We start from the raw sequence: 24227 nt of genomic DNA, 5'->3' as shown, positions 1-24227 counted from the left end.
CTCATATATTGGTTGTTGTCTATTGTGTTTCATGTATTTACCGTGAATGCCCAGAAGGAAATGAATAATGACATGTATGTACTTTGTTAATAAATTTACTTTGAACTGTCAACTTTGGGAGACCCACCCTAACACTTTCAGAACAGCTGGAAACAGGAATGAATTCTGAGAGGGAATAAAGAGGAAACTGCTGCTTTTTGAATATGGCTTCAGCAGCACCAGGGTGGGTTGGTGTTGGTGCATTGGCATCCCCCTCTCTCTGTGGGGTCTGGTTAATAAAACAGGACATTGTATTGTAATACACAAGTCTGAGATGTTGGCAGCAACGCACACAGCTGTAAATACAATAATTGCTCAAGTAGGCCATGGGTTGTGGAAACAATTTTATCCCCATTCCAGGTCAGCTATTGGTGAAGCAAACTGAGTTCTGCCATATCTGCAAGAAAGTACTTGAGTCAATGATGAACGGCAGGTGTTGCGTCTGGTTTCATATTATTGATTTACAATTGAATGGGCTGCCAAACAAGCCATTTGTTTTTCTTCTAATGGCTAACGAAGTTTTTTAATTTTCGTTTTGTGATTGGATTGTAAATTAACTTGCTGTAAACCTCCCATTGTACCACGGCATCAATATCCAGTGACCCGGGTTCAATCTTGACCTCTGGTATTGTATTGTCTCCCATTGACAGTGAGAGATCCCCCCTGGTTCTCCAACTTCCATCTGCATTCCAAAGTAATACACTAATAGGCCTCTAAGTTACCTCTGGTGTCGAGGTGAGTAGTAAAATCTGGATAGGTTAATGGGAATGTGGTGGACAGAGAGAATAAAATAGCATTAGTGTAAAGAGGTGCTTTATGGTTACAAACTCGGGCTGTTCCTACAGTGGGACTTGAACTCACACGTACCTTGATCTCCGGGTAAATTATGCATGAAATCCAGGCTTGATGGGAGGGACATGTTCACTTCCCTGAAGGACATCAGTGAGTTATTAACAGCAATCATGTAGAAAATGACCATAATATCTGGTGCCAGCCTGTTATTATTCAAGTTTATTGAATTCAGTTTTACTACCATGATAATTCTTAATCTCTCAGCTTCTGGGCCCTGAGTATTATCATGGCCAACAGTTATCATATGTTTATGTACATAACCAACTGGAACAGGTTAAAATAATTATGCAAAATACCAACAAGGGAAAAATGTGGCATTCAACTTTTAACCTTCCATCTTATAACGGATCCTGATAAAAACAGAACATCCTAGGTATATATTTAATTCACATTTGTTCCACCAAGTTTCAACCAAGAGGAGGTGGCCACACATTTTAATTCCATGCCCCATTCACATTCTGACATGTCTATCCACGGCCTCCTCTACTGTCAAGATGAAGCCACACTCAGGTTGGAGGAACAACACCTTATATTCCGTCTGGGTAGCCTCCAACCTGATGGCATTAACATTGACTTCTCTAACTTCCATTAATACCCCACCTCCCCTTTCTACCCCATCCCTTATTTATTTATTTATTTTTCTTTTTTTTCTTTTCCCCTTTTTTCTTTTTTTCTCCCTCTGTCCCTCTCACTATAACACCTTACCCATCGTCTGGGCTCTCCTCCCCCTTTCTTTCTCCCTAGGCCTCCCATCCCATGGTCCTCTCCCTTCTCCAGCCTCGTATCCCTTTTGCCAATCACCTGTCCAGCTCTTGGCTCCATCCTTCCCCCTCCTGTCTTCTCCTATCATTTCGGATCTCCCCCTCCCCATCCCCCTCCCTCTTTCAAATCTCTTACTATCTCTTCTTTCAGTTAGTCCTGACGAAGGGTCTGGGCCCGAAACGTCGACTGTACCTCTTCCTATAGATGCTGCCAGACCTGCTGCATTCACCAGCACTTTTTGTATGTGTTGTATGAATCTCCAGCATCTGCAGATTTCCTCGTGTTTACGGGAAGAAAACATAATTGAGTTAGTTGTAGCATGATATAGATCTGCAGAAAAAGTTTACAAAAATGTTAGGACTAGATAGCCTGAGTTACTGAGAGAGCTTGGTCCAGCTAGGTCTTTAATCCTTGGAATGTAGGAGAATGGAGGATGATCTTGTATAGTGTACAAGATGATAAGAAGCATAGGTAGAGTGGACAACCGGACTTTACCCCAGGGCAGAGATGGCTAATACATGGGGATATTGTGTTAGGGTGAACAGAGGACAGCTTAGGGGGAATGCTAGAGGTAGTTTATGTTACACAGTGATGGGTGCGTGGAACGTGCTGCCAGGCTGGTGGTAGAGGCTGGTACATTAGGGACATTTAAGAAACTATTAAAAGGCACATGGATGAAAGTAAAATGGGGGATTATTTGGGAGGCCCGTGACCATGAGAAAACCTTTCATGCTGGAAATCCAAAGCAACACACACAAAATGCCAGAGGAACTCAGCAGGCCAGGCAGCATCTACGGGGAAGTGTAGACAGTTGATGTTTTGAGCCGAGACCCTTCATCAGGACTGGAAAGAAAGAGAAGTCAGAGTAAGAAGGTGAGAGGAGGGGAAGAAGCAGTAGAAGGTGGCAGGTGATAGGTGAAACTGGGAGAGGAGGGGTGGGGTGTGAAGTAAAGAGCTGGGAAGTTGGATTGGTGAAAGATTAAGGGCTGGAGAAGGGGGAATCTGATGGGAGAGGACAGAAAACCATGGAAGAAAGAGAAGGAGGAGGAGCACCAGGGGGAGGTAACAGGTAAGGAGACGAGGTGAGAGAGGGAAACAAGAATGGGGAATGGTGAAGGGGGAGGGTGCAATTACCAGAAGTTCAAGAAATCAGTGTTCATGCCATCAGGTTAAAGGCTACCCAAATGGAATATAAGGAGTTCCTGCTCCAACCCAAGTGTGGCCTCATCGCGGCAGTAGAGGAGGCCATGGACTGGCATGTTGGAATGGGAATAGGAAGCAGAATTAAAATGGGTGGACCCAGGTGACTCATCTACCATCTCACTAGCCTCTGCATCCAGCACATAATTCTTTGTAACTTCCATTATCTTCCCCAGGATCCCACCACCAAGCACATATTTCCCCCCACCCTCCACCACCCCCACTTTCTGCTTTCCACAGTGACTCCCTTGTCCATTCATCCCTTCCCACTGACCTCCATCCTGTTACTTATCTTTGCAAGCAGAACAAGTACCACACCTCCGCTTCCACCTCCTCCCTCATTGTCATTCAGAGCCCCTTCAAGGTGAGGCAACCTTCAGCTTCAAATCTGTTGGGGTCATCTACTGTATCTGATGCTCCTGGTGTGGCCTCCTGTATACCAGAGAGACCCAACGTAGATTGGGAGTGTGCTGAGCTGAGCACCTTTGCTCTGTCCACCAGAAAAAGCGGGGTATCCCAGTAACCACCCATTTCAATTTTCCCATTTTTCTCCAACTTCCTCAAATATTTCTCAGTACTTGGTCAAACAAGGTATACATCCTGAAATATTAACTCTTTCTCTTACCACAGCTGCTGCCAGACCTGCTGAGTATGTCCAACATCTTGTTTTTAGTTCTCCATCTACCCAAGTTACAAACACCCAATTCATGGATATCACATAGGTATGAACAAATGTTTGGGAGACCAGCAGCGAGGCTAGGGTGGATTTTCCAGCTGCTGTGTGAGCTCAGGCAGCATTTCAACGTGACTTCATCCTATCCTTCATCTCTCCCCACCATTCCCTACTCCCCCTGTCACCACAAGCCCATGATGCACGAGTTGCTGGGTCAGGCTGAGCAGAGCAGAGCAGAGCCGAGAATGTTGAGCAGACTCACTTGCTGATGACTTCTTCCCACAACAGTTCAGGTTCAGAATCAGGTTTAATATCACCAGCATATGTCGTGAAATTTGTTCACATTGCATCAGCAGATACGTTGCAATACAGAATAATAGAAAAAAACTGTGAATGAGTGCCTATATGTATGTGAGTGTAAATAGTTAAATTAAATGAGTAGTGCAAAAATAGAAATAAAAAAGTAGTGAAGTCGTGTTCATGAGTTTAATGCCTGTTCAGAAATCAGATGGCAGTCAGGAAGAAACCATTCCTGAATCCTTGAGTGTTTGCCTTCGTGCTTCTGTACCGCCTCCTGCTGGCAACAATGAGAACAAGGCATAACCTCGGTGATGGGGGTCCTTAATGATGGATGCCGCCTTTTTGAGGCGTCACTCTTTGAAGGTGTCCTTGATGCAGGGAAGGCTAGTGCGCATGATGGAGCTGAATTGAGTTTACAACTTTCTGCAGTTTACTTCGATCCTGTGCAGTGCATCTCCAACCCCTCCCATATCAGACAGTGATGCCGCCAATTAGAGTGCTCTCCATGTATTTGCTAGCTAGCCTCTATCCATAGTATCCCCTTAATTTGTACATTGCAAATTCAACTGGAACTATCGGCATCCAGTTCTGGACAGTGCACACATGAAAGATGTGAGGGTTTTGGAGAGACTACTGTAGGATTCAGCTAGAAAGGTTCCATGATTGAGAAATTAGAATTACATGAATAGATTTGAGAAGCCAAGATTGTCAGAGGCATGCAAAATATAGGAATCAGAGACGGGAATAGTCAAACAGCCATTAAGACCGCCTCAGCTGGAATCTGCAACACACTGCCTAAGGGGGTGGCTAATAAGATTGTGGCTGATCTGATTACCAACTCAATGCTGCATTGACTTAGCTCTGCATTGTTCACCTTGGAGCAGAAGCTCAGGGGAGATTTGATGAAGGTGTTTAAAATCATCAAGGCTTTTGATAAAATAGTAAAGAAAAACGGTTTCCATTGGTGGCAGTCAGTACCAAGAAGAAACAAACACTATGATGAGTAGCAAAAGAATTGGGATAAATATTACATCATGAATGGTACAATTTGCATTGCATCACCTGAAATGGAGATTGAACAATATGTTTCAAAAAGGTATTAAAGAAATACTCAGTAGAGAGCAATGTGTGGTGATTTGATAGAAGAGCAGGTTAATGTGACTAATTGTGAAAACATGATAGGAAAAATGGCCTTGCTAATGACTTATAACAGAAATCACCACATGACTACAGATTGGAATGTTTCAGTGTTATCTACATTGTGAGACAGTAGTGCACGTAAAGTAAGTGATAATTGTTCATTTTAAACTTGTTTGGTTTTCAAAGAATGTCAGACTATCACATTACATATGTAATGGCCTCCCTATGTTTTTATTTTGGATGCAAAACTTAATTATGCATTTATCTAAAGTGAATTAACAAAGGGATTGCTGCAGTTTTTTGCTGTATTTGTAATGACAAAGACAGAACAGAGTAGTAAAAGTAAATCTATAATCAGAATTTAAATTAAAGGACAATAGGAACATAATTTTTAAACAGGCAATACACCAACCAGAACTGAAATGAGAAAGGATTTCTTCACAGAAAAGAGTAACAAGATTCTGGAATTCATGCTCTAAAAGTTGGTAGATGCTGTTTCATGTAGAAGTTTTAAGAGTTTGACTGTTTAAGTTAAGAGTGTCAAGAGAAATGAAACAAAGTCAGTTAAACACAGCTGAGGCACATTTCAACCAAAATCTAATCAGGATCAGAATCACATTATTGTCAGTATGTCAACCATACCAGAACTGATTGTGGTTTGGTGCCAAACATAAAACACTGAACAATAACATAATAAACAACACAATAGTAACCTACAATTTACAAGACAATAATGCAAACAGCCATGAACAATTAACAATTAGCAGAAGGGTCACGTGCTAATGTCAATAATCAAACTTAAATAAATGTGAGCAAATTCAATAGTTCCACAAAACAAAGTGAGCAGAGAAGGCCATTTAAAGGATCGTAAACACAAAATAATCTGCAGATGCTGGGGTCAAAGCAACACTCACAACACGCTGGAGGAATTCAGCATGTCAGGCAGCATCCATGGAAAAGATCGGTCGACATTCCGGCCTGAAACATCGACCGATTTTTTCCATGGATTCTGCCCGACCTGCTGAGTTCCCCCAGCGTGTTGTGAGTGTTGCCATTTAAAGGATGTTGTACCGGGACAATCAGATGATAGAATGGGTTTGAGGGGCTGAATGGCCTTCAGTTGCTGTGCATCAACAAATTTGAGGTTCGCCCAGCTCTGCTCCAATTCCCACTGGTAGATGAAGTTCAGAGTTTCCTGCTAGATATTTGGGCCTGCAAACATTTGGGGAAATGATAATATAGACTGCATTCATTGCTTGCCGAGTACTTTGAGCTGTGAAGTTGTAGAAGCTGCTATAGGAATGCAAGTCTTAAATATTTTTTTTGAACAACACATACAAATTAGAAATCAGAGAAAATCTACAGCTGCTGGGAGTCCGAGCAACACACACAAAATATTCCTGTTTATCAGCTTCAGTTCAGTGTTTAATATGATCTTTTCTCACAAGCTGGTGGGTAAATTGTCCTCATTAGATCCTAACACGTTTCTCTGTAACTGGATCCTGGACAGAAAGGCCACAGTTCATCCGTGTTCGCAGAAAATTCTTTGGCTGCATCACGCTGAGCACCTGCGTTTCCCAGGAGTGTGTCCTCAGCCCAATGTTGTTCATGATGCTGACATACAACTGCACTACTAGATCTACTTGTGTCATCAAGTTCACTGATGATACAACTGTGGTTAGTCTCGTCAACAACAACCATGAGATTACATACAGAAAGGGCAGCTGGTAGAATGGTGTGAGCAAACAACTTGAGTCTCAACAGGGACAAGGCCAAAGAGATGATTATGGCTTTTAGGAAGGTGCGGTCTTACCATTCCCAACAGCACATACCTGGTTCCTTGGGGAGAGAGCTGGGAGAACCAAGTTTTTGGAAATGCATATAATGGATGATTTCACCTGGTCTCTGAACACCACCTCTTTGGTCAAGAAAGCATAGCAGCATCTCCACTTCCTGAGGAGACTGAGGCAAATGAGACTCCACTGCCTCATTCTAACCGATTTCCACAGGAGCACCATTGAGTGTGTCCTGACCAGCTGCATGACAGTCTGGTAAGGGTATTGCAAAGCACCTCGCCACGTCCCTAAAAAGGGTTATAAGGACTCCTGAGGGGATCGTTGGAGTCTGTCTTCCAACCATCAGAGATATTTATCGGGAGCCTGCATATGCAGGGCTCTTTAGCATTGTCAATGATCCATCCCATCCATCCAACAATCTCTTTGACCCCCTACCATCAGGCAGGAGATACTGCAGCATTAAAACAAGAACTGTTAGGATGGGAAACAGCTTCTTCCTCCAGGCCGTAAGGCTACTGAGCTCCCCACCACCACCCAGGTCTCATAATGTATGAGGTGTCAGTGGCATTATACAGTTTGTGTCGTAAATGCACCTTATTACTTGTTAGTTTATTTGTGGTGATGTTACTTTATGGGCGATGTGTGCAAGTTTTAAGTACTATGTTGCGCACCTTGTTCCGGAGGAACATTGTTTTCTTTGGGGAGTATACATGTGTATGGTTGAATGACAGTAAACTCAGTTTGAACTTGATGTAGAATGCTACAATGAAAATGAAAATTTGGAGGATGAAGTACTTGAATACATTGTATGTCACATGCAGGTGATAATAATAAATCTGATTCTGATCCTGATGAAGGCAGTCTACTATCTGCAACAGGTATCTGCCCTGAATTTGTTCTTTTGCAGCCAATCAAAAGAACACGACAGCATACACAGGATGAATTCCTGTCAGTAACTAATATTAATGCACAATTTTATCGTACTGTTGTGGTATTGGTAGAGTTCTAATTTGTTCTGTATATTATTTAAAATACATAGTTTGTTACTCAGTTAAACGGTAGGTTGGCAAATCCTGTTCGTAAGGTGCTGCTGTGAATTTGTGCGTTTAATATGCCAAATTCCTGTACTTTCTTAATGTAGCATTAAAACGTTCACTGGCACCAGATAAAATTTGTATACCAGTTCAGTACTTTTCCGGCCGTCACCGTCAATCAGATGCCTTTTCAAGTACTGAAATTATTGGCGAGTTTTTTTTTAACTAATCTCAAAAGCTCCTATATATGCCAATTACTCTCCTACTTCAGAACAGGAAGAATCAGAATCAGGTTTATTATCCCTGACATATATAATGAAACTTGTTGTTTGGTGGCAGCAGCTCAGCGCAAGATGCAAAAAAATTAGCATAAGTTACAATAAAAAACAAGCAGTGCAAAAGTAGAAAGACAACATCCTGTGGAAATGGAAAACCTGGCAATTTCAAACAAAGGTCTTCTGCATAACAATTGTCACATTATTTCAAATCATATGCAAAGCATATTGAGGTTGCTCATTAAAGTCTGTTGAAATGGCACGTGTTGTGACCAGATATAAATCTAAGTCTTTTTTATATATCTGGAAGGCTAATATAAACAATGAGGACAGAATAATATCTTCTATTCCTTTTTGCCTTTTGGAACATTTTGTCTTTTAGAGGTTATTTCATTACTAGTTCCTCAGCTAGATTAGTAATCAGTAAGATCATAGGATCCTACAGCACAGGCAGAGCCCATTTGACTTTATAGAAGTGCTCTGCAAATTGCCCCTCTCCCCTCCTCTATCTTCCTTGATCTTAGGAGGCTTTCTGTGTGCAGATTTGTGCTTATGTATAATTTTGTGCCATGTGTATATGTGCACATCTGTAGGCACATGAATTGTCGTTTTCTGTGTACGATTTTGTGAGGGGCTCTGCATACATGCAAAAAACTGAAAGACCTAAGGGTACATAAGTAGCCCAGACCAGATAAACTGCACCCCAGGTTCCTGAAAGAGGTAGTGATAGAGAGTGTCGAGGCATTAGTAATAATCTTCCAAAAAAAATCATTGGACTCTGGCATGGTGCCAGAGGACTGGAAAATTGTGAATGTCACTCCACTCTTTAGGAAAGGAGGAGAGCAGTAGAGAGGAAATTATAGACCAGTTAGCCTGACCTCAGTGTTGGGAAGATGTTGGAGTCAATTGTTAAGGATGAGGTTATGGAGTACTTGGTGACCAAGGACATGATAGGACAAAGTCAGCGTGGTTTCTTTAAGGGAAAATCTTGCCTGATGAACCTGTTGGGATTCTTGGAGGAGATTACAAGTAGGACAGATAAAGGTGATGCTGTGAATGTTGTATATTTGGACTTTCAGAAGACCTTTGACAAGCTGCCACACATGGGGCTGCTTATCAAGTTAAGAGCAGATGATATTACAGAAAGTTACTGGCATGGTTAGAGCATTGGCTGATTGGTAGGAGACAGCAAGTGGGAATAAAATGATTCATGTCTGGTTGGCTGCCAGTGACTAGTGGTGCTCTGCAGGGATCGGTTTTGGGACTGCTTTTTTATGCTGTATATCAATGATTTAGATGATGAAACAGATGGCTTTGTTGCCAAGTTTGCAGATGATATAAAGAATGGTGGGGGGTCAGGTAGTATTGATGAAACAGGAAAGTTGCAGAAGGGCTTTGACAGATTAGGAGAACAGGTAAGAAAGTGGCAAATGAAGTTCAATGTTGGAAATGTGCAGACTATATTCTAAATGGGGAGAGAAACCAAAAATCGGAGATGTAAAGGGACTTGGGACTCTTTGTGCAGAACATCCTAAAGGTTAACTTGCAGGTTGACTCGTTGGTGAGGAAGGCATATGCAGGTGAGACCACACCTGGAGTATTGTGTGCAGTTTCGGTCTCCAAATTTGAGGAAGGATATTCTTGCTATTAAGGGAGTGCAGCGTAGGTTCACAAGGTTAATTTCCAGGATGGCGGGACTGTCATATGTTGAAAGATTGGAGTGACTGGGCTTGTATACACTGGAATTTAGAAGGTTGAAAGGGGATCTGATTGAAACATGTAAGATTATTAATGGATTGGACACGCTAGAGGCAGGAAACATGTTCCCGATGTTGGGGGAGTCCAGAACCAGAGGCCACAATTTGAGAATAAGCGGTAGGCCATTTAGAACAGAGTTGAGGAAAAACTTTTTCACCCAGAGAGTTGTGGATCTGTGGAATGCTCTGCCTCAGAAGGCAGTGGAGGCCAATTTTCTGGATACTTTCAAGAAAGAGTTAGATAGAGCTCCTAATGATAGAAGAGTCAAGGGATATGGGGAGAAGGCAGGAACGGGGTACCGATTGTGGATAATTAGCCATGATCACAGTGAATGGTGGTGCTGGCTCGAAGGGCCGAATGGCCTACTCCTGCACCTATTGTCTATTGTCAATGATAGCATTCATTTCAAGAGGCCTAGAATCCAAGAACAAGGATGTGAAGCTGAGGCTTTATAAGGCAGTGGTGAGTATTGTGAACAGTTTTGGGCTCCTCATCTAAGAGAAGATATGCTGGCATTGGAGATGGTACAGAGGAATTTCACAAGGATGATTCTGGGAATGAAAAGGTTATCATATGAGGAACGTTTAATAGCTCTAGGTCTGTACTCATTGGAATTTAGAAGAGGGGCGTCCACTTAAAACGGAGATGCGGAGTAATTTCTTTAGCCAGAGAGTGGTGAATTTGTAGAATTTGTTACCACAGGCAGCTGTGGAGGCCAGACCATTGGGTGTATTTAAGGCAGAGATTGATAAATTCTTGATTGGACACAGCATCAAAGATTACGGGGGAAGGCCTGGGAGTGGGGCTGAGGAGGGGAGAAAAGGATCTGCCGTGATTGAATGGCAGAGCAGACTCCATGGGCCAAATGTCCCAAACTCTGTCCCTATGTCTTATGGTCTAAATTCTAGGTTGGAATTTTGAAACACTACCAAGGAAATGTGGCAGGTATTGTCTTTCAGATAAGACTATGAATAATGTCTTGCCCGTTCTTTTATGTGGATTTTAAGATATCTCTGCATTTTTTAAAATTTATTTTTAAAGTGTGTCATACCAGACATTCAGCCATTCTTGTCCGGCACGTGATGTCAGGATTAACCGGGTCACATTATGAACGTTCCTGACTCGACCCTTGTATTTTTTTATGAGGCCGAGTGGCTAGTTCGACACTCAACCCGGCACGGATGGAAAGCATGCTCGGGGTGGCCCGACCTGGATTCGAACTCGGGAACCTTCGCTCTGGAGTCAGGCGCTGATCTCACTGCGCCACCAGCCCGAGGTAGATCATTAGATTTCTACCCTCTTCCCTGGTCAATATGTATTTATCAGTGAACATGATAAACACATAATCTGTTTTTATAATCTCATTGTAGTTTGTTGAAGCTTGCTTTATGCAAGTTAATATATTGTATAAATTCTTCAAACTGGGGCATTCTTAAATCATGCATGACAGACTTTATAAATTGAAGAATTTCTGATTTTTAAGTCTTGCAACAGATTGAATATGATGTCCTGATGAAGGGCCTCAGCTTGAAATGTAAGCTTCGCCAGTGCTTTTTTGTGTGTTACTCTGGACTGCCAGCATCTGCAGAATCTTGATGAAGGGTAAAAGAACTCGACTTCAATTTCTGTGGATTTAGCGCCCCCCAGTGGAATACAACTGTAAATTCTACGCAAACACGAGAAAATCTGCAGATGCTGGAAATTCAAGCAACACACACAAAATGCTGGTGAGCACAGCAGGCTAGGCAGCATCTATCGGAAGAGGTACAGTCGACGTGAGAAAGACACCCGCATGGTTTGTTGCCTCCCAGGAGCCAGGGTCCGGGATGTCTCTGACCGGGTACGAGAGGGAAAGCAACCAGAAGTCGTGATACATGTTGGGACCAACGACATAGGCAGGAAGAGGGATGAGGTCCTGAAGTGTGAGTTTCGGGAATTAGGCAGAAGGCTGAAGAACAGGACCTCAAGGGTGACGTTCTCAGGATTGCTGCCAGTGCTACGTGACAGAGGTGGTAAGAATTGGAGGAGATGGCAGTTGAATGCGTGGCTGGGGAGTTGGTGCAGGGAGTAGGGTTTTAGATTTTTAGATCATTGGGATCTCTTTTGGGGAAGGTGGGACCTGTACAGATTGGATGGGTTGCACCTGAACTCGAAGGGGAGCAATATCCTTGCAGGTAGGTTTGCTAGCATGGTTCGGGAGGGTTTAAACTAATTTGCGAGGGGGATGGGACCCAGAGCGATAGAGCAGTGAAAGAAGTGCATGGAGTAAAGCCAGATCTAACATACAGAGAGGCTTTGAGGAAAGAGAAGCAGAATAAACGGTGTAAAGACAGTAAGGTAGAAGGGCTGAAGTGTGTGTACCTCAATGCAAGAAGCATCAGGAGCAAAGGTGATGAACTGAGAGCTTGGATACATACATGGAATTATGATGTAGTGGCCATTACAGAGACTTGGCTGGCACCAGTGCAGGAATGGATTCTCAATATTCCTGGATTTCAGTGCTTTAAAAGGGATAGAGAGGGCGGAAAAAGGGGAGGAAGGGTGGTCAGGGATACTATTACAAATACAGAAAGGGTTGGTAATGTAGCAGGATCCTCTTTTGAGTCAATATGGGTGGAAATCAGGAACAGGAAGGGAGCAGTTACTCTACTGGGGGTATTCTATAGGCCCCCTGGTAGCAGCAGAGATACAGAGGAGCAGATTGGGAGGCAGATTTTGGAAAGGTGCAAAAATAACAGAGTGGTTATCATGGGTGTCTTTAACTTCCCTAATATTGATTTGCACCTGATTAGTTCCAAAGGTTTAGATGGGGCAGAATTTGTTAAGTGTGTCCAGGATGGATTCCTGTCACAGTATGTGGACAGGCCGACCAGGGGGAATGCCATACTAGATCTAGTACTAGGTAATGAACCGGTTCAGGTCACAGATCTCTCAGTGGGTGAGCATCTGGCAGACAGTGACCACCGCTCCCTGGCCTTTATAATTATCATGGGAAAGGATAGAATCAAAGAGGACAGGAAAATCTTTAATTGGGGAAAGGCAAATTATGAGGCTATAAGGCTAGAACTTGCGGGTGTGAATTGGGATGATGTTTTTGCAGGGAAATGTACTATGGACATGTGGTTGATGTTTAGAGATCTCTTGTGGGATGTAAGGGATAAATTTGTCCCGGTGAGGAAGATAAAGAATGGTAGGGTGAAGGAACCATGGGTGACAAGTGAGGTGGAAAATCTAGTCAGGAGGAAGAAGGCAGCATACATGAGGTTTAGGAAGCAAGGATCAGATGGGTCTATTGAGGAATATAGGGAAGCAAGAAAGGAGCTTAAGAAGGGGCTGAGAAGAGCAAGAAGGGGGCATGAGAAGGCCTTGGCGAGTAGGGTAAAGGAAAACCCCAAAGTATTCTTCAATTATGTGAAGAAAAAAAGGATGACAGGAGTGAAGGTAGGACCGATTAGAGATAAAGGTGGGAAGATGTACCTGGAGGCTGTGGAAGTGAGCGAGGTCCTCAATGAATACTTCTCTTCAGTATTCACCAATGAGAGGGAACTTGATGATGGTGAGGACAATATGAGTGAGGCTGATGTTCTGGAACATGTTGATATTAAGGGAGAGGAGGTGTTGGAGTTGTTAAAATACATTAGGACAGATGAGTCCCCAGGGCCTGATGGAATATTCCCCAGGCTGCTCCACGACGCGAGAGAAGAGATTGCTGAGCCTCTGGCTAGGATCTTTATGTCCTCGTTGTCCACGGGAATGGTACCGGAGGATTGGAGGGAGGCGAATATTGTTCCCCTGTTCAAAAAAGGTAGTAGGGATAGTCCGGGTAATTATAGACCAGTGAGCCTTACGTCTGTGGTGGGAAAGCTGTTGGAAAAGATTCTTAGAGATAGGATCTATAGGCATTTAGAGAATCATGGTCTGATCAGGGACAGTCAGCATGGCTTTGTGAAGGGCAGATCTTGTCTAACAAGCCTGATAGGGTTCTTTGAGGAGGTGACCAGGCATATAGATGAGGGTAGTGCAGTGGATGTGATCTATATGGATTTTAGTAAGACATTTGAAAAGGTTCCACACGGTAGGCTTATTCAGAAAGTTAGAAGGCATGGGATCCAGGGAAGTTTGGCCAGGTGGATTCAGAATTGGCTTGCCTGCAGAAGGCAGAGGGTGGTGGTGGAGGGAGTACATTCAGATTGGAGGATTGTGACTAGTGGTGTCCCACAAGGATCTATTCTGGGACCTTTACTTTTCGTGATTTTTATTAACGACCTGGATGTCGGGGTAGAAGGGTGGGTTGGCAAGTTTGCAGACGACACAAAGGTTGGTGGTGCTGTAGGTAGTGTAGAGGATTGTCAAAGATTGCAGAGAGGCATTGATAGGATGCAGAAGTGGGCTGAGAAGTGGCAGATGGAGTTCAACCCAGAGAAGTATGAGGTGTTACACTTTGGAAGGACAAACTCCAAGGCTGAGTACAAAGTAAATGGCAGGATACTTGGTAGTGTGGAGGAGCAGAGGGATCTCAGGGTACATGTCCACAGATCCCTGAAAGTTGCCTCACAGGTGGATAGGGTAGTTAAGAAAGCTTATGGGGTGTTAGCTTTCATAAGTCAAGGGATAGAGTTTAAGAGTAGCGATGTAATGATGCAGCTCTATAAAACTCTGGTTAGGCCACACGTGGAGTATTGTGTCCAGTTCTGGTCACCTCACTATAGGAAGGATGTGGAAGCATTGGAAAGGGTACAGAGGAGATTTACCAGGATGATGCCTGGTTTAGAAAGTATGCATTATGATCAGAGATTAAGGGAGCTAGGGCTTTACTCTTTGGAGAGAAGGAGGATGAGAGGAGACATGATAGAGGTGTACAAGATAATAAGAGGAATAGATAGAGTGGACAGCCAGCACCTCTTCCCCAGGGCACCACTGCTCAATACAAGAGGACATGGCTTTAAGGTAAGGGGTGGGAAGTTCAAGGGGGATATTAGAGGAAGGTTTTTTGCTTAGAGAGTGGTTGGTGTGTGGAATACACTGCCTGAGTCAGTGGTGGAGGCCGATACACTGGTGAAGTTTAAGAGACTACTGGACAGATATATGGAGGAATCTAAGGTGGGGGCTTACTTATATGGGAGGCAGGGTTTGAGGGTCGGCACAACATTGTGGGCTGAAGGGCCTGTACTGTGCTGTACTATTCTATGTTCTATGTTCTATAAGGTTTCGGGTTGAGACCCTTCATCAGGACTAATAGAAAAAAGAGATAGTAAGAGATTTGAAAGTGGGGCGGGGAGGGGGAGACCCAAAATGATAGGAGAAGACAGGAGGGGGAGGGATGAAGCCAAGAGCTGGGAAGTTGATTGACAAAAGGGATACAAGGCTGGAGAAGGGAGAGTATCATGGGATGGAAGGCCTTGGAAGAAGGAAAGGGGGATGGGGAGCACCAGAGGAAGTTGCAGAACAGGCAAGGAGTTATTGTGAAAGGGAAAGGGAGAAGGAAAAAAAATTAGGGATGTGGTAAGAAGGGGGGGGAGGGGCATTAACGGAAGTTAAAGAAATCAATGTCCATGCCATCAGTTTGGAGGCTACCCAGATGGTATATAAGGTGTTGTTCCTCCAACCTGAGTGTGGCTTCATCTTGACAGTAGAGGAGGCCATGGATTGACATATCGGAACGGGAATGCATTATGGAATTGAAATTAAAATGAATTAAAATGTTCCTTGTAAGTGGAACAAGTGCTACACCTGCCCTTACGCTTCCTTCCTCACCAACATTCAGGGCCCCAGACAGTCCTTCCAGGTGAAGTGACACTTCACCTGTGAGTATGCTGGTGCGATATACTGAGTCCGGTGCTCCCAGTGTGGCCTTCGAAATATTGGTGAGACCCGACGCAGACTGGGAGACCACTTCGCTGAACACCTACACTCTGTCCGCCAGAGGAAGCAGAATCTCCCAGTGGCTACACATTTTAATTCCATGTCCCATTCCCATTCCGATTTGTTAATCCATGCCCTCCTCTACTGTAAAGATGAAGCCACACTCAGGTTGGAGGAACAACACTTTATATTCAATCTGGGTAGCCTCCAACCTGATGGCATGAACATTGATTTCTCTAACTTCCGTAAATGCCCCTCCTCCCCTTCTTACCCCATCCCTAATTTTTATTTTTTATTTTTATTTTTTCTTCTCTCTTTCCCTCTCACAATATCTCCTTGCCTGTTCTTCATCATCCTCTGGTGCTCCCCATCCCCCTTTCTTTCTTCCAAGGCCTTCCGTCCTATGATACTCCCCCTTCTCCAGCCTTGTATCCCTTTTGTCAATCACCTTCCCAGCTCTTGGCTTCATCCCTCCCCTCCTGTCTTCTCCTATCATTTCAGGTCTCCCCCTCCCCCTCCCACTTTCAAATCTCTTAAAATCTCCTTTTTCCATTAGGCCTGACAAAGGGTCTTGACCCGAAACGTCAACTGTACTTCTTCCTATAGATGCTGCCTGGCCTGCTGTGTTCCACCAGCATTTTGTGTGTGTTTTTTGTAAATTCTTTGTACTGCAACACATTCAAAATGCTGGAGGAACTCACCAGGCCAGGCAGCGTCTATGGAAAAGAGTAAACAGTCGACATTTCAAGCAGAGACCCTTCATCAGGACTGAAAAAAAAGAAAGTTCTTTTTCCAGTCAGCATTCCTGCAGCATTTTATGTATGTGGCTTTGGATTTCCAGCATCTGCAGATTTTCTTGTCATAATTCTATGTACTGTATGTGTTGTTTCTTCCCATGTCTTAAAGGCAATAAGTTAATGGACTTAACAGTTCTGTGTCTTCAATTGTTGTCCTTCATCAAACTGCTTCATAAAAGAAACGTGGCAACTGATAGTGTTCCACAAATATTCACTCAGTATATTTTGGAGATACCAATTAATAGCTCATTTGTAATTCGCAATTGTAGCTCATCCACTTCAACATTCGACATGTTGTGCATTCAGAGATGCTCTTCTGCACACAATTCTTGTGATTATTTGAGTTGCTGTTATCTTCCTGTCACATGGAAACAGTTTGTCATTCTCTTCTGCCATCTCTCATTTTTGTGTGCGCATCTATCGTAAGCAATAAGGACCACTGACATCCTTGGGTCGATGTGTTTGCGGGATGTTGTGACTTGCACACGGGTTTGATTAAAGTGAGGGAGAGTTATGCAGGTCGTCAACCTCGCTCTCTCCTCCTAGTCTATCTGGACCTAGTGGCAAGATGAGAGTCAAGATGACTAGAGGTAGGTCAGGATGCAGTGGACAACCAGGGCTATCTACGTGTCTTGCCGTGTGCTTCATGCTCCACAGTGCATGCTGGGAAATGCCTTCCCGCCCGTTGAACCAGCTGGTGGTTTCCTCCATGCAGTCCGCTGAATCCAGTCTTCACATGCTTTGGGCAGGCAAGCCCAAAGGTTCCAAAAAACGCCAATGGCTACTCTCACCTGGTTTGGCCGGCCTGTCGAAGCCATTGCCTGGGGAATGGCTGCTTACTTGAAGCCACAAGTGAGAACTGAGTGCCAAGTAAGGACCAAAGGTGGAGGACCTACCTCGGAAGGTACAACAGGTCTTCACACCAGAGATGCTACTCCTCCCCAGTACCCCAATACATCTCACAATAATATAGTGTTTGCACTCAAATAGCTGCCATAGTCTCACAGCTCCATCTCCTATTTCTCTGCCCAAGTTTCCAAATTACCTACTGTCTATCCTGCTGTACTCTTTGACAGTCTTCCTTGTTACTCACAACTCCACCAAACTTTGTGTCATCTGAAAATTTAGCAACTACAGCACCTACGTCTTCAGGTAATACAGAATCTTAAGTTAGTAGCAAATTCGCCAACTGGGTTAACACATGGTCCAAGAGCTAACATACACAAGAGCATTTTTGTTTTAAAATCTTTGAAATCAGTCTCAGAATCATTAGTGTCCAGTCCCTTGAATTGCTTGTTATGTTACTCTGTGTGTGTGTGTGTGTCAACATGGAGTGGTGATGGGGGAGACACCGTGATTGTTAATGGTGGAGCGAAAAGTGCAGGGAAAGTGTGTGATTTATTGCAATCTGAACCCTATCTGAAAGATCTTGTGAAACCTAATGGGTTGCACTTTCTCACACAATGTTTTGTGTGATTGACGCAACATCTTACAACATGGATACACTACAAGCTTATTACTTGCAGCCACATAATTTAGACTCTTACATGTCACTAATGATTTACCTGATATAAAGCATTTCTTTGACTGAAAATAGGATTGCTCACCTAGGGAATAGTCCTTTTAAGCTGAAGCCAAAGCAAGGGAATTCATTAACATGTAGACCTTGTTGTAATGTGGGAAATAGCAGAAAATAGTAGCCCATAATCACCGATGAGATGAAGATCAAATAATCTTTTGGAGAACATTGGCCAGAGCACAAGGGAGAACTCTTCTGTTCTTCCTCATATAGTGCCGCAAAATAATTTCAGAGCTAACGCTAATTATATAACCATTTTTCCAGACCACCCACAATCCTCAATGTCAGTGGTGAGTTTTACAACCAATGAATAAAAGCTGAGACTTGACTCATATGATTTAGGTTTCAAGACCAATATCACAGAGTAGGCGAGTACTACAACATAGAAACAGGCCCTTTAGCCCATCTGGTCTAAGTTGCATTTGTTCTTGAGGGATAGTGCAGAACACACATGAGGACACCAGCATTGCAGGATATTCAACTGAACTTTATTGATAACCCTGCTTGTACAGGATGTGAACTCCTCCCATGTGGGGGTGGCTAACTGAGTGGAATAGGAATACCACTATCAAATACCACAACGTCTTGGAAAAAAAAAGCCAGTTATGTACTACTTAAACATAGAATTACATTGAAATTATAGTTACTGAAATTCAGCGAATCAGTTCACTTTACCCATTGCACATAACCTAAGCCTCTTACATAAATACAAAAAAGAATTTGAGAAGTCAATGTTACGAGGGGGAGGTGGGGCATTGACTTCTCAAACTTCTGCTAATGAGCACCTCCCCTCATACCCATTCCGTTATTTATTTATATACACACATTCTTTTTCTCTCTGTCTTTTTTCTCCCTCTGTCCCGCTCACTATACCCCTTGCCCATCCTCTGGGTCCCCCTCCCCACTTTTCCTTCTCCCTGGGCCTCCTGTCCCATGATCCTGTCATATCCCTTTTGCCAATCAACTGTCCAGCTCTTGGCTCCATCCCTCCCCCTCCTGTCTTCTCCTATCATTCTGGATCTCCCCCTCCCCCTCCCACTTTCAAATCTCTTACTAGCTCTTCCTTCAGTTAGTACTGACGAAGGGTCTTGGCCCGAAACGTCGACTGTACCTCTTCCTAGAGATGCTGCCTGGCCTGCTGCGTTCACCAGCAACTTTGATGTGTGTTGCTTGAAATTCCAGCATCTGCAGATTTCCTTGTGTTTGCCAACATTATAACTGTCTTTCTCTTAGCTTTTAAAGGTCTCTCACTTTCTTTGTGTTCCTCCTTTTTTTCACCAATTCCTTTTTTTTACGAACAGTCTCATTTTGTGAAATGTTTTCAACATTGGAACTCTTTAAAAAAAACACAATCTAAAATCTAATGGAGGTCAGTGTGGACTACCTGAACACTCTGGCAAAGTGGGAGGATATTCTGACTCTTGCCCTAAGCTACTAGGCTATGAAGTATATCTCTGGTGGGATAGATAATCTGGTATAGGTTCCTGGAAGTGTTGGAGCCGATGGAAGTGTGTCCACCTGGGGTAAGTGGTCCTCGTCATAAGGATTGAGCCACTCTATTTCTTCCACTACCTTTCGTGGCACTTGCAGGTGCACGAGCGCAGATCTGTTCCACCGGATTTCATCTCTTGATGATCTGATCACAAACAATTGTGGCTCATGTTGCTGGACTATTCTTCCTTTGGTGCATTGGTCTGAAACCCAAGCGGTTTCACCACTCCTGAGCGGTAACAAAGATTCTGCTCTGTGTCTGAGATCATGCATGCTTTTCATTTTCTCATGCTGTGTTGTCTTAAAATTCCTCTCTATGACTAAGTCTGGTAAGTAAGGTTGGAGCAGGGAAGGAAGAACAGGCAGGCTTGGTCTCAGTCTCTGGCATTGACAGCTCCGGACTGTAGCTATTTGCAAGAGATGTGTAGTGATAAGCTAACTGTTCTTTGTAGGGGCCTTTTGCCTTCTGTGCGGATCTCTTGGCAGTTCACACTGCTCTTTCTGCATCTCCATTTGTCTGTGGGTACTGTGGACTGGCCGTCAGGTGCTTGAACTCAATCCCTGGCAAAGCCTTTGAATTCTGAACAGCTGAATTGTGGCCCGTTGTCTGACACAAGTGTCTCTGGTATTCCATGACGAGTGAGTACAGCCTTCAGGTGCTGTGCAAGTGCCACTGAGGATGTAGAGGACAGCATGAACACCTCAGCACTCTGTTGGCGGCAATCCACAGTGAGGTGACACCTGTCTCCCCTCACCTCAAAAATGTCTGTGCCTGCAGTTTGCCATGGAAGGTCTAGGGATTCCATGGATCCGAGAGGTTCAGCATGATTTTTGTGCAGTCTTCTGCATGCTTCATATTGCTTTACATAATCTCCCTGCTGTGTGCTCAGACCAGGCCACGACACAGATTGCTCTGGTTTAAGTGATGAGGATTATTTCTCCTGTGGTGCGACCCAGATCCAAATGTTTCTCTGAGAGACACAGAGAAAGAAGCTGAAGAAGGTTGTAAATCTAGTCAGCTCCATCTTGGGCACTAGTCTACAAAGTACCCAGGACACCTTCAGGGAACGGTGTCTCAGAAAGACAGCGTCCATTATTAAGGACCTCCAGCACCAAGGGCATGCCCTTTTCTCACTGTTACCATCAGGTAGGAGGTACAGAAGCCTGGAAAATACACTCAGTGATTCAGGAACAGCTTCTTCCCCTCTGCCATCCGATTCCTAAATGGACATTGAAGATTTGGACACTACCTCACTTTTTTAATATACAGTATTTATGTTTTTGCACATTAAAAAAAATCTATTCAATATACGTAATTGATTTACTTGATTATTTATTATGTTTTATTTTATTTATTATTATTATTTTTCTTCTCTCTCCAAGTGGTCAAGGTGTTCGCCTAGTTACCTCAAGGTTGCTAGTTCGAGCCTCAGCTGTGGCAGCATGTTTGTGCCCTTGAGCAAGGTACTTAATCACACATTGCTCTAGTCTGTGCGAGGAGTGGCGCCCCACACAGACTTCCAATCTGCGCCTTGTAAGGCATGAAAATGCCCGATGCAGGCCTCTCATGGTCTGAGTCGACGTTCCCTCCCTTCTCTCTCTCTCTGCTGTATTATGTATTGCACTGAACTGCTGCAGATCAAATTTCACATCACATGCCGGTGATAATAAACCTGATTCTGAGAGGAGGTCCTGTAGTAGCCTTGTTTTCTCCGCAACATCCAGAATGAACTTTTCCAGCTGGTTTACCATGCCAAGGAAACTGCAGATTTCTAATACATTCACAGACTGTTCCATGTTCCAAACTCCTGCCATTTTGTCTGAATCTGGTTAAACTTCGCCTGAGGGCAGTTGGTAGCCTAAGAACTTCACCTCCAACTTTGCAAATTCACGTTTCTTTTTGTTTGGGGGTAATTCCAGCCTGTTTCATTTTCTCCAAGGCAGCTTCCACTCTTTTGTCATGTTCCTCACTTGAACCTCTTAAGATGAGGACATTATCCTTGTGGCAGACTACTCCCTCCAATCCTTCCGAAATGTGCTTCAACCTCATCTGAAAGAATTCAGGGTCTGATGAGATGCTCTCAAGTTCAGCTTTGACTTTGTTCATCAATGGGACTGGTATATGTCTGGTTTGGTCAGAGAGTGGAGCATCATCCTGGCTTCAGCTGGATAAGGTAGTCTTCTTTCAGTTCCCCCAGGCCTGTGAACAACTCCAGGTAATTCTCCTGCCACTGAAGATTGTTTAGCGGATCCAACTTTGCAAAGAGATTCAGCTTCTTGATGGCATGTCTTCTCAGTAATGGTTAGAAGAGATTCTGAACAACATAGCCATCGTTTTTTAGCTGTTTCTCAACTTTAGGGATGAAAGCAGTAAATGTTCTTTTTTCACTGAGCTTATATTTCCCTGGTCCAGTGAGCACTTTCTTTGTTGGGTTTAGCATAATGCCTGTTTTCTTTGCCAGTTTTTTGAACAGTCATTTATTGATGGCTGTGACATCTGCCCCAGTGTCTATTTTGAACATCACTGCCTCATTTTGCAATTGAACCGTAATACACCAGCCTCATCTATTTGAATCTAGAACCCCAAGGAAAGTTCTCTCTTCTTCTGATTCATGTCTTTCTTTGACCTTTTTAATTTGAACTACAAAAGTCTTTTTTCCTCTCTCTCCCTGAGACTTTGACTGACTTCTTTGACTTATCTGCTGTATCTGTGTCACAGGGCAGTGGCCCACAGATTATTACAATGTATCCACTTTTGGGCGTAGCTATAAGGCATTAGCTAGCAACCCTGGGCCAGTTCTCAGCTCTGCCTCATGGTACATACAATTAGTAACTACCATAGGCAGTTTTGATTGTTATCTCCAGATATTTTTCATTGATACTTGCGAACAAGGACGGACTTACTGTAAGTTTTTTCTTGATGGGGATCTCTCTTGATCTGTAGCAATGCAGAGAGCACCGTGACACCAGGTTTGCTGAATATTCAACCAACCTTTATTAATAACTCTGCTTGTACAGTATGTGAACTCCTCCCATATGGGAGTGGCTAACTGAGTGGTATAGGAATACTGCTATCAACTACCATAACAGTCCATACTGATCTGATCTTCTGCCTATTTTCGTATACCTGAACCTGGATCATATCCTTCCAATACCCTTCCATCCAGGTACAGTGGTGCTAGAAAGTTTGTGAACCCTGTAGAATTTTCTCTATATCTGCATAAATATGACCTAAAATGTGATCGGAACTTCATGTAAATCCTAAAACTAGATAAAGAGAACACAATTAAATAACACAAAAAAATTACACTTGTTCATTTATTGAGAAAAATGATTCAATATTATATGTATTTGCTGGAAAAAGTATGTGAACCTTTGCTTTCAGTAACTGGTGTGACCCCCTTGTACAGCAATAACTTCAACCAAACGTTTCTGGTAACTGTTGATCAGTCCTACACATCGGCTTGGAGGAATTTTAGGTCATTCCTCCTTACAAAACTGTTTCAACTCTGGGATGTTAGTGGGTTTCTTTACATGAACTGCTTGCTTCAAGTCCTTGCACAACATTTCTATAGGATTAAGGTCAGGTCGTTGACTTACCCATTCCAAAATGTAAATTTTCTTTTTTAAAAAACTATTCTGTTGTTGATTTACTCTCATCTTTCAGATCATTGCCTTGTTGCATTATTCAACTTCTATTAAGCTTCAGGTGACGGACTGCTGCCCTGACATTCTCCTGTAAAATGTCTTGATACAATTTTGAATTCATTGTTCCCTCAGTGATTGTATGCTTCACAGTTGGGATGAAGTTTTGGTGTTGGTGTGCAGTGCCCTTTTTCTTCCAAACATAGCAATGTGCATTTCTGCCAAAAATGTCAACTTTTGTCTCATCTGTCCACAGAACTTTGTCCCAGAAGTATTGTAGACCATCCAGGTGGTCTTTTGCAAACTTGGGACATGCAGCAATGTTTTTTTGGAGAGTAGTGGTTTCCTCCGTGGTGTCCCTCCATGAACACCATTCTTGTTCAGTGTTTTTCTTGTAGTGGATACATGAACAGAGACTTTAGCAAGTTCTAGAGATTTCTGCATGTATTTTGCTGTTACCCTTGGGTTCTTTATCACCCCACCCCCCCCCCCAGCATTGCACATTGTGCTCTTGGTGTGATCTTTGCAGGATACCTACTCCGCAGGAGAGTAGCAATGTACTGAGTTTTCTCCATTTGTAGACAAGTTCTGTTACTGTGGACTGATGAACACTCAGGTCTTTAGAAATGCTTTTGTAGCCTTTTCCAGCTTCATGCATCTCTACAATTCTTCTTCTAAGGTCTGCTGAAAATTGTTTTAATCGAGGCATTATGCACATAAACAGATCTTTCTTGAGGAGAGCAGGCTCTGTCAGTAACCTGACTTTGTGTGTCTTTTTTATAGGGCAGGGCACCTTTACAACCCACACCACCAATCTCATCTCATTGATTGAAACACCTAACTCCAAATAACTTTTGTAGGAAGCATTACCCCAGAAGTTCACAACAAACACATGTAATGTTGGATCATTTTTCTCAATAAATAAATGAACAAGTATAATGTTTTTTGTGTTATTTATTTAATTGGATTCTCTTTATCTAGCTTCTACTGTATCTAGCTCCACTGTACCTATCTAAAATACTCT

At 43.2% G+C, this 24227-nt stretch overlaps 1 protein-coding gene across 1 annotated transcript in view; it reads left to right on the top strand.

The window, feature by feature from the left end:
- The first annotated feature begins 6577 nt into the window (after positions 1-6577).
- The window catches only part of LOC134346134 (chymotrypsin-like elastase family member 2A), a 62175-nt gene continuing 44525 nt past the window's right edge, over positions 6578-24227 (top strand). The window contains exons 1-3 of the mRNA XM_063047472.1: positions 6578-6643; positions 9397-9486; positions 10976-11105. Of these exons, the coding sequence (XP_062903542.1) occupies positions 6578-6643; positions 9397-9486; positions 10976-11105 (286 nt within the window). The remainder of the gene's footprint in view (positions 6644-9396; positions 9487-10975; positions 11106-24227) is intronic.

Source organism: Mobula hypostoma, chromosome 1, assembly GCF_963921235.1.
Source record: "Mobula hypostoma chromosome 1, sMobHyp1.1, whole genome shotgun sequence".
NCBI classification, from domain to species: Eukaryota; Metazoa; Chordata; class Chondrichthyes; order Myliobatiformes; family Myliobatidae; genus Mobula; species Mobula hypostoma.
The sequence above is the reverse complement of the archived record's forward strand: the minus strand, read 5'-3'. Positions and strand labels throughout refer to the sequence as shown.